Source organism: Galeopterus variegatus, unplaced genomic scaffold (assembly GCF_000696425.1).
Source record: "Galeopterus variegatus unplaced genomic scaffold, G_variegatus-3.0.2 Scaffold1875, whole genome shotgun sequence".
NCBI lineage: Eukaryota > Metazoa > Chordata > Mammalia > Dermoptera > Cynocephalidae > Galeopterus > Galeopterus variegatus.
Genome location: NW_007727986.1, coordinates 330,977 through 342,118, shown reverse-complemented (window position 1 = coordinate 342,118; position 11,142 = coordinate 330,977). Strand labels below are relative to the sequence as shown.

The following is an 11,142-nucleotide window of genomic DNA, read 5'->3' as shown; positions in this document are numbered from 1 at the left end:
AGAGTAAATATATTGACCAGCCCTAGAGAAAAATGTGAACATGGACAACTTAACATAGCAATACACCCTAGGATTCATCCCAAAAAGAAAATTCAGGGTAGTCTCTTTTTTTTTTTTTTTTTTTATTTTGCAGCTGGCCTGTGCAGGGATTTGAACCCGTGACCTTGCATTTTTTTTTTTTTAATAAAAAGCCTTGTTGCCTTTGAAATCAGCAGAATTAAATGAAACTCTTCAGGAACCCAAAAAGGAAGTTACTGTCACCCGACTGACCTGTGGATTAAAGTTGACAGTGATCTGCTTTGTCTCTGGGTCACGTTTCAGAAGTGGTTGGGAAAGATTGTACTGTGATTTCTCTGACACTGTCTGACACCAGTCTTCATAAAGTCTGGTCTCATACCTGCAAGGATCAGAGACAACGATCACCTCATGAGCATTCTCCTGGCTTCCCAACACCTGGTCATGACTTATAACATCAACTGAAGGTTGACCCAGCCTAGCTGAGTTGGCTCCTGCAAATAACCAGTAATTTCTAAATCAGAGGAGAGTAGAAAGACTCCATGCGATCTTTTGGGGGAATAAGGGAAGTTGTGATGGGTCTCAGTAAACGCTGGAAGAAGTTACTGGGTAAGATTTGCTCTCACACTAATCTTCACTCATGGACATTCATCCTTCAGTCATTACACATCCACCGAGCACCTAACATGTGCTGGGCTTGGGGGAAAAAATGATAAATAGGTAGCTCATGGTAAATGGAGCTAATGGTGGGGACCTCAGGTAAACAGATCATCATAAGACAACCCAGCAGGTCCAATCCTAGAGACATGCATAGGGCATCGGGCCTCTAATGGTAGAGGTGGGGGGTGACAAGGAAAATGTCAAGGAAGGTTTCACAGGAGAGGTGATGAAGCGGTGCTTGAGTGACGTTCAGAGAACGAGCAGAGGTTGGAGGTGGAGAGGTTAGCATTCCCGGCAGAAGCAACGGTGGGGCCACAGGGTGGAAGCAAGAAATGGCATGGCATGTGCTGGGAACAGTACATAGCATGCCTGAGGCTGGAGGGGGAAAGAGGGAGGCAGACCACGTAGGGGAGAGCTTTTCCTGTCTCGTTGAGGAGATGATTGATCGGAACGACTGAAATGTGACGTTATTGGATTTGGTAACACTGTGGGCGCTGAGGGGCTCAAGCCTGGAGGAGAACAGCTGTTTCCAGTCTCTCGTGAAGATGCCGGTGCTGGGGACAAAGAGGAGTGGATAGACTTGAAGCTATTTGGGAGATAAAAGGGGTAGAATGTGGGTTACCTGGCAGGTGGAGGTGCCACCAATCAACTTGTTTCTAGACCCTGCACCTCCAAAAGACTCAGCTTTAAAGCAGGAACAACTACGAAGCCATATAAAGTTTTCCTTCTCATGCTTCCTCCATAAAAGGATACAGGAATTATTTTTAAAACTTATTTTCTCTGTGTGTGGCATGCACCTGCTTTCTACTTAGTGAGCAGCTGCTGTGATTTTCTGTGACTCTGGTTGTGGAGTGCCGTGAGTAATGTCCCACTTCTTGTGGCTCTGCCGAGTTCATGCTCCCAGCAAAACTACACTGGAAAAGCATTTGTTTCTAAAATACAGCTGCATTCCCCAGAGACCTTGTGTGCAACCCAGAAATACTGTACTCACGAATACTGTAGTTATAAAATAAAACACCGAGGGACATTTCAGAGCCACTGAGGAATCTGCAGAAACTCACAACTGCAAAAGGCATTGTGGGGGCTATGCAGAGCAACACAATCCTGGAAGCTGCTTACTTGTCCAGCAATGAGAGCGTATCTTCATATTTTTGTAACATTCGCCTTCCTTCAGCAGATTCCATGCAACTACCCATACAAAAGAGAAAAAAAAAAGGCACAGAATTGGAAGAAGTGAAAATAATGATCTGAGGAACAAACTGCAGCTTATAAAAATGTTGAATAGCTTCTTGGGCTGGCTTCCAAACGCCCCTAAATGAGCCTGCATTCTTCTTCCTGAACATCCTCCTTGGGCCACTAGAGGGCATTTGCACTTCCTAAAATGCGGGCAGCCCCACAGGTGACAGAGATGTCATAACCTTTCCTGCCCATGGCTCCACCAACCCCCTCACTTAGCTGAGCCAGTCAGACACAAGGTAAATGAGATCCTCCAAAAATGTGAATAGAAGGGAAATGGAGATATTAAAGAAAAATTGTAGGTGCTATAGTTTTTCCATATTTAAGAAAAAAAACTATCAGTATTATGTATATAACATTATGTGCATATATATGCATATGTATAAAACTATGTATATAACTATGCATATATTATATACATGCTTTGTTATATATATATATATAAGTATATTTCCCCTTCTCTGAATACCGCCTAGGACACCTAATCAGAAACACCACTACCCCTTAACATGATTACATGAGGCTCCCTCCCACCTCTCACACCCCCAAATATGTGCACACGCAATGCATGTACATGCAGATAGACACACATGCACAAAGACATACATATGTGTGCTCACACACCTACACACACAGAGGCTTCCACAGGAATGCTGAGGACCAGAAAGGAGAGAGGGCTTAGCCTGCCCGAGGCACCGTTACACACACTGTTCCCCCTAGTGTTGACACTCTCTGTAATACCAAATGAAAGTCCAGCTCCTGGGAAAATTGGGGAAGTGTCTTTAATTTTCAGAAACCTTCACACTAACCATGTGGAGCTCTGTTTTTATTTGTCCTGCTAACACAATGAGGCAGCTTATTGCAAAGATTTTTAAAAATCCAAGTGCTCTTTAAACCAACACAGGGTTTCTTCACGGGATCCCTTGAGCTTTCCACAGAAGCCCTCACGCCTGCAGAGAAAGCACTGGATTTGCTGGTGGGTTTTCCAGCCTTAGTCTCTTTTGTGGTGAATGAGCAGATGCGTCTGTGAGCAGCAGGGAGAAGAGGAAAGCATGTCAGACCAGGTGGCGGCTTGCACCTAGCTCTCCCCTCCCAGGCTGTGGGTTTTCCAGGAGCCTCACAACCACGGGACAGGGGGCAGTTGCCCAGCGGTTTGAGGAGTCACAGGAATAAGTACAGTGAAATTCCCTGTAGCTTCCACCCTACTTCATGGTGAGAAATGCACCATGTACATTTTTTTTTTTTTTGTCCTTTTTGAGACCGGCTGCACTGCGCTCAGCCAGTGAGCGCTGTGAGTGCACCGGTCATCCCTATATAGGATCCGAACCCGCGGCGGGAGCGCTGCTGCACTCCCAGCGCTGCACTCTCCCGAGTGCGCCACGGGCTCGGCCCACCATGTACATTTTTAATAACCAATAAATACATACTACAGAGTACAAAATGAATTTGAATTCATTTCTAAAACAAATGGGAACTTCCATGGAAATTGTGGAGGTTGTTGTGGGGTGCCATCTGGACCCCCTCTTGGGACCAGGCACTCTTACCACCCTGTAACCTCCCCTTCCAGGCCCCCTCTGGCCAGGAGCATCGGCTGCAGATGAAGCACAGTGCCTCCCTCTTCAGGAACAGCCTCGGCCACCTCAACCAAGGTCACCCTTCTCCCCAGGAAAGCCCACATCCAATAACCAGCAGGTGTAGGGGTACAAAGGCCAGCAGCTCGGAAGGGCCAGAGCCCCCTGGAGGATGGGCTGAGGCCTCAGTTGCAACTATCCCACAGCCCACCTTCTCCCTCTGCCCAATCCCTTTCCCCTCTCTCCCTCGCGGTGGTGATCCCGGTGCTGGTCCTGAGAGCCTGTCTGTGGATTCCTGCACATGCATCTCAGAGTCTGCTTCCTGGGAACCAGACCTACAACAGCTACTGCAGTCCACATTACTCAAAGCAGCCCGACACCCCCCCACCCCAATTCACGTATCCTCTCCCTCCTGCCTTAGGGGGCATGTTTGAGAAGCAAGGGGGGCTTGGCTCTACTCCTGGTCAAACTTTCCCTGGCTGTGGACCCCCAGGAAGAGCTCTGGGCTAGGAGTCCTGAGACCCAGATGCTTCTTCCAGTTCTCTCCTTGGCTGTCTCTAGGACCAAAGCTAAGTCACCTCACTTTTCTCTGCCTCAGTTTCTTCATCTGCAAAATAAAGAGCTTGTCCAGACTGGAGCAGACACTGCAAATGGTTCCCCCACTGGGTAGAGTGACCCTCAGGCATGCTTTGTTAGATCTGTGCAGAGTCTGAGAAAAAATGAAATCCTTGATCACTTGAAAGTTAGGCATCCGTCCTTAAAATCCAGATGTCCAGCTTCTCCCCACAGTCAGGAGCTTGCTCACACTAGCTCTGCTTTTGTGCTTGGCAATGGTTGACTGAGGTGGAGGCAACCCCCTGCGGACCCCATCCTGCCCGTATTACAGCATTGGCCTCACTCGTTCACGCATTTTCCTGGCCTCTCAGGGTGTTTAGTCTCGCTGCCTCTGCCAGAGGGTCTCTAAGGTCCTTCTTAACTCCAAAAAGCTTGAAATTCCAATGGCCAGACTCGAATTCCTTTGTTTCTGCTGTATTTTCCTGGGTGCTTTCAACAAGATCAAATCTTTTAGAAATTGGGGTCCGACAAAGCCTGCCCTTTCTTTGGCAGAGTCATAAACATGGCATCAAAACAGCTCTTCACACCAACAGCTGAGAGGTCCCTGACTACCTCAGCTTTACACTCAGGTGTGCAGCAAGCTGGTAGTTCCCAAACCTGGTCACCATCAAAATCAGAGGAGGAAGACTGCCGAAGAGGTGGCTTCACAGCCCAGCCCAGATTCGGATTCAGAAGGTACAGGTGAGGCCCCGGAACCTGCCTCTTTAACAAGTGCCCCAGGTGTTCTAATACAGGAGATCCTCAGACTGCACTTTATGAGACTCTGGGCATCCTATTTTCCAATGGCCTCAGCAGCAGACAGACACAATGTCAGAGGGAGAACTGTGGAAAAACTCCATAGAGTTTGAAATCCCTCACTCCTTTTCCTCCAGAAATGGACCCTGCGGAGCAAAAGGAGTCAGCCTGTGGCTCTATATGCCTCACTTAACACCGATGGACCCGTTCCTCAGTCCAAATGTGTCAATACCTTTACTATCCAGTCAATAGGGAATGGAAGAAAATGAAGATGATTTTGATGCCTTAGGTAAGTGAGTTGCATCCTACAGCACCACATGCAGAGATGAACAGCAGCCTAAAGCAAGCCTGCCTTTCAGATACTCACGGATGCGGGATGCGTCTGAAGTTGCTGAAGGGCCCCTCGATGCGCTGCCTCAGCTCCTGTGCCCAGCGGAGGCCACCGGCCACAGTGGGCATGTTCTTGTGCACTGGGGAGAACCCTGGAGACACAGCACAGCAGGCTGAAGTGAGGCCCCTCCAACCCTCCAATGCCTCCCACCAGTTACTCCACTTCTGCCTCATCTACCTTCAGACTAGGGTCACCCAGGGCTCAGCTCGGGATTTCCTGGGAGGTCACCATGTTCTGTTAAAGAGGAAGGAAGAGTGGCCCTAGGGAGAACATGGGTCCCCTGCCTGAGCCATTCTGCGTTAACTGGTCTTGGAAGGTCCTGATCACTGGTATTTTTTAGAAGCTCTGAAATGATTATAGTTGTACAGTCAGAGTTGAGAAGCACTGTCTTAAACAGGCAACTTAACTCTGTGGGCCTCAGTTTTCTCATCTATAAAATAGGAACAATATCTTCCCAGTTTAACTTCCAGGGTGTCTGTGAGCATTCAATAACATTATGAACGAAATGGGCCATGTGAATTATAAAGCACTTGACCAGAGTTAGTGCAGCCTGGATGTTCTTACTTTAGTCCACAGAGTGGGTCTGCTTATAATTAGTTGTCAAGATTTAACAAATGTGATATTTCATTTTGTAAAAAATCTCAGTTTCTAGCTTCTCTGGTAAAATGAGAAGATTGGCAACAATCACCTCCCACCTGGCAGGTGGAGCTGCAGAGTGACCACTTCCTGTATTTCACTGTGGGCTCCACCACTCCCTGATGTCTCATGCTCAGTGCAGGTCCTTTATGTTCATTTCCTTTTTGTCTTCTGTTGGCAACAATCACCTCCCACCTGGCAGGTGGAGCTGCAGAGTGACCACTTCCTGTATTTCACCGTGGGCTCCACCACTCCCTGATGTCTCATGCTCAGTGCAGGTCCTTTATGTTCATTTCCTTTTTGTCTTCTGAGATAGGCAAAATAACCCTCACCCTTGACCCCCAATGATCCTTTCCTTTGATTAATTTTCTCCCCTTTAAGTGTGGGTGGACACTGGGTATAATGAGATATCACTCTGCTTATCATGTTAAAGGCAGAGGGAGAGGTTCCTGGTGGGCCTGGCTTAATCAGGAGAACCCTTTAAAAGGAGATAGTTTTCTCTGGCTGGTGGCAGAAGAGAAAGTCAGAGGTCTGAAGCATGAGAAGACTCAACATGCTGTTGCTGGCTTGAAGATGGGGGCAGCTACATGGCAAGGAATGTAGATGGCTTTTAGTCACTGACAGCAGCCCCCGGCTGACAGCCAACAAGGAAATGGAAACCTCAGGGCCACAATCACAGAGAACTGGATTTTACCAACCAGAATGAGCTCAGAAGTGAGTTTTCCCCCCAGAACCTCCAGATGCAAACTCAGCCTGGCCGACACCACCCTTTCAGCCTTGTGATACTGTGTAGTGAACACAGAATTACCATGCTGGACTTCAGACCTTCAGAACGGTGAGCTAGAAAATGGGTGTTGTTTTAAGCTATAAAGTTATAACCATTTGTCACGCAACAACAGAAAACCAATATGGCCTATGAAGAGACTGGAATTTTCAAACTCTGTATTTGACTGTGAGAAGCCATGAGAATGGTCCCACATAAAGCTGAGCCAGCAGATTTTCTGGGAATGACTTCCTAAGTGGAGGCAATTCTTAATAACTTCACTATGAAACCTGTTTATACACACAGTGGTCCTGTTGATAATTTCCCATTGCCTGAATAATGAATTCCAAATTCCTTAACATGGCACCAGGGCACTTCACAAGCTGACTCCAAGTTCCATGGCTGACCCACTGTCTCTCTACACACCTTGTCTGCTACCGGCAGTTCCTCCCGTGTCTGCTTTGGAGGCCTTTGCCTCTTCTCCCTTACTGTCAATCTCCCAACTTTCAAGGCTCAACTCAGCATCACCTTGTCCATAAACCCACCCTTGAATCTCCCAGCCACAATTCATTGGTTTGTTACTGTTCCATAGAACCCAAGCAGAACACTATTGATATTCTGTGCACAACCACCTTTTAGTATTAGTTATTTCATCCCTTATCCTGACTGGCCACCCCAACAGTGCCCGCAAACGTGCCTTGCATATAGCAAGGACTCAAGAAATGTTTGCAGAACTGAAATGAACTTGTGTTTGACTTTCAAACAAATGAGACAGGGCATCTAAACATCACAATAGATTTGGAGACGTCACACCTCAGCACAGTACTGCCCTTTGTCAGGCGCCTGCTGGTTCCTCCCACCAGAAGCACAGTTGCTATGGCATTAGAAGGGATAAGAAATTTTTCCTGGGCACATATAAATCTGTTGTGGAGTTGAGGTATGTTGAAGATTAATCAGTGTGGCAACATTGATCAAGGGTCAATACGTAAATCATGCTGTGGTCTCAGTTAACCAGAGGCAGTCAAGACTTCACTGTTCTGGGTCAGCCTGTCTGCCTCAGCCCCAGATACAGGGAAATCCACAGTTCAGCGAACTCTGCAATCACCCAGGATGGTATGGAATTTCAAGCAACAAGGTTGTGCTTGCTCTTCTTGGAGAACATCATACATCCATATATGGGCATTTAACAAACGCAAGAAGGGTAAGTTGCACGCTTCCCAGTAACAGAACTTCCCCATTAAAATCCCCAGGCAACAAGCTCCTACCAAGTTCTGCCTCCTCCAGGACATGCTGATTGTAGATGATCCTCACCACATCCAGGTCTTTGTTGAACATTTGGATGAGGACCAGGTATTTATCAGATGTCTCCTGTGCTACCAGTGGTCTTTTGAGGAGGTTTCCTGCTATGTCTAGCAGCTGTAGAGAGGGGAGAGAAAAAGTCACAGATTAAACCTTTGCAAGATTACATAAATCCTATTTCCTGGTTTTCCCTTCATATGCCTACCAATGTAAGAGGGGTGAACAAATGTTATTGTGGAACTGGATCAATAATGACTAATACGTGAATATTTATAGTCTTTCCCCCTCTCCTTTTCAATGTTTTAAGGAGAAACATTCCTGTCTGCTGGGTTACCTACTAGGTTCTCTCTGATTGTAAGAATCTGGCTAAAGAGTAAAACAAAGGAAAAACTAAAGATGTAAGGAAGGTTAAGTTGAGCTACATAATATACACAGGTGGAAGGTGAGTGGACTGGGTGTTGGTGAGAACTTGGAGGGCTGAAATTTGAGAGTGGGAGCAAGAAAGAAGTCTCAGAGAGCAGCTGCCTCAAGAATGGCTGTGATGTGAGGATCCTTTGAATGTTTTCCTGTGCGTTGAAACTGCCCTAACCCCTTAGTGTTGCCTGGAGCAACAAAATCAAAATGTGGAATGCTTTAAAGTACTTTTTGGTTCCTGAACCGTGTTTCTTTGATTGTGATGCTGCCCTGAGGCTGGGCTATGTAGGACCAGTTTTATTTAGGATACACCAGTACACTGCTTCTAAAGGTGCCTTCTATTTTAACTTCCCACCTACACCTTGTACAGGGTTGAAAAAGCACAGCCAGTGGGTGGCCAAACCTGGCCCATGGCTGTGGTCCATAATTTTTACATTTAAAATAAAAATTTAAAAGAAGAATATGTGACAGCGAACATATGTGCCCACAGTCAAAATATTTATTCTCTGGCTCTTTGAAGAAAAAAAATTTGCCAACCCTTGCTTTAAGTCAATAGGTATGAGAGAGACGAGGTGAAATGCCATCCACTGTCCTAAAACTAGAAGCCGAGTAGACCCCATTCATCAAAGACCTCATGCTCTTTCTCCTGTCACTTCACTTCCCACTGACCATTCTCATGGCTTCTTTTGCTTTGCTGCCTTTCAAAGCCTGAAGTAGAGGGACAGAGTGCAAACTCCAGGAGCTGGCCTGGCTGGGCTCAGGATCAGATGGTCTTCAGAAGTCCAGGCCATGTCATGGGAATGGCCAAGTGCAAAGAAGAGCCACATAAGGGCACCTAGGTTAGGTGTTTTACAAGTTAGACAGTTGGATTTTTTTTTAATGATTCCAAGGTACTCAAAAGACTCTCTATAGGTGCTAAAAGCCTCCCACTGAAGGCCCTAGGACCACCCTTTCCTCTACAAAAAAATCATCCAGATCTCTGGAGACAGTAGAAATAGCTCTTTGTTCATGGAGGCAGAAGAGAGCTGGTTTCCACTAAGTTCTGTAGCTAAATACTCCTGTTGGGAAGGTACAGAGGTGTGCACTGAGGAGCCACTGCAGCCAGTCTGCACCGTCTGACTCAAGGTCTTTGACCTGGATGCACCCAGTCTGGCCATGTCCTCCGAGGTTCATCTAGAGGTTGAAAGATCTTACAGCAGTAACAGGGGTATCTGGAGTCAGGTGATCTCCTGGCCTCTACTTCCCAACCCTGAAAAAGCACTTCTTTGCATGAATTTATAGCCATTGGAGCTTTTGCTTTGGCTGAAGGAAGAGAGAAGGGTTTTGGTTTCATGTTGGTGAGATGATCAAAAAGAGAGAATCAAAACAGGCAGAAGTGACTGAATTGTTATGGTTTTCCTACCCAGTTCCCATGGGCTGAGAAGAGAAGTCAAGGCCAGCAGATAGAGAACCTTCTTTCATGGCAGCCTTTTGAGACTCTGGTTACAAGTGGTGTTGCTTCAGGGACCGGGAACAAAGTTGGAAAGGTCTGCCTTTACTTCTGCCCAGAACCCTACTCCACCATAAAATGTCAAAGATTGAAGATTTTGGAACTCAGAGAGATATGCCCTTGGCACAAACATAGATTTTCACATTGGGGACCACAAGAAGAGCAATAGTAAAACTCCTTTCCACACCTTCCTGGGCAGATGAAATTCTAAGAGAGGCTGTAGACATGTAGCAGAGACACACAATGATGTCAAAGACAGAGTGACTTGAGAATACGTGTGAGGCATTCTTTGAAGACTCCTAGAAATCCTGAGTGCAGAGGGAGTTATAGGACAGGTAGGGCTGGGCATCCTCAGTGCATGAATGGAGTTCCAGCTTCACAAGTTATCTGGGCAGTAAAGTCCCAGTTAGCCATGACAGTGAATGGCGAATAATATCATTCTGTAGACATACATAAGCCTTTTCCTTGGAATTAGTTCAAATGCTTGAAGAGGGGAATCCCAAAGTCTTCCTATGTGAGTTATGGAACAGCAGGTATTTACCAAAGGTTACATACATATAGTCAATGGCTCATGAAGGCTGGCACGTTTGCATTACGTAGCATTCTAGAACTGTGTGGATTCAACCATCCAGAGTTTAAGCCTATTCTACAATTGTACCATTGGTCATCTAGTCTATGTTTGGGCAGTTTCAGTGACTAGAAACTTAACTCCTTGTTGAGAATGTCCATTACATCTTAAACAGCTTTGACAAAAATCTCTTTCTTCCATTGAGCCAAAATTTGCCTCCTGGAAACTTCCACAGGTTAGTTCTGATTCCAATCCTTAAGGCTTTGTAGAATAAGCCTGTCTGTAGTTTATAGAAGACCTAACATGTTCCACTAAGTCTTTATGTCTCCTGAGTCAGCATTTCTCAGACATGCAGCCATTTATCTACCCATTGTCCTAATCCTTCTCCTCCACACTCTTTGTACCATCTGATCTGGGAAAGTCAGGGCAAGAGCATAAGTCTTCTTATTCTACTTACTAATGCCTGAATCCTACAATCCATTACCTAGTAGGTGGTTTGCTCCAGCCTTAATCAACTTAGCAGCAGTGGTTAAGTAGTGATGGTACTGCAGATTCATGGTTTCAGGATGGTGATCACAGTAGAGTTTCTCACACTTAATGGGTATCCTACCAAGTGTATGGGGTCAAAGAGAATATTGCAGAAGAAACACTTTTATTTTTTTTTATTTTTTATTTTTTTGTCTTTTTCCGTGTCCGGCAACGGATCGCAACCCTCAGTGTTGCCCCCGTACCGGACCGGGGACCGGCAAC

General features: G+C 46.1%; 1 protein-coding gene across 1 annotated transcript in view; it reads right to left on the bottom strand.

Moving 5' to 3' along the window:
• Nucleotides 1–270: 270 nt before the first annotated feature.
• LOC103595879 (dynein heavy chain 9, axonemal-like) overlaps nt 271–11,142 on the bottom strand; it is a gene marked incomplete at its 3' end in the record, with an annotated part of 22,331 nt that continues 11,459 nt past the window's right edge. The window contains exons 3-6 of the mRNA XM_008579405.1: nt 7,888–8,038; nt 5,200–5,314; nt 1,795–1,863; nt 271–397 (exon numbers count right to left, since the gene is read on the bottom strand). Of these exons, the coding sequence (XP_008577627.1) occupies nt 271–397; nt 1,795–1,863; nt 5,200–5,314; nt 7,888–8,038 (462 nt within the window). The remainder of the gene's footprint in view (nt 398–1,794; nt 1,864–5,199; nt 5,315–7,887; nt 8,039–11,142) is intronic.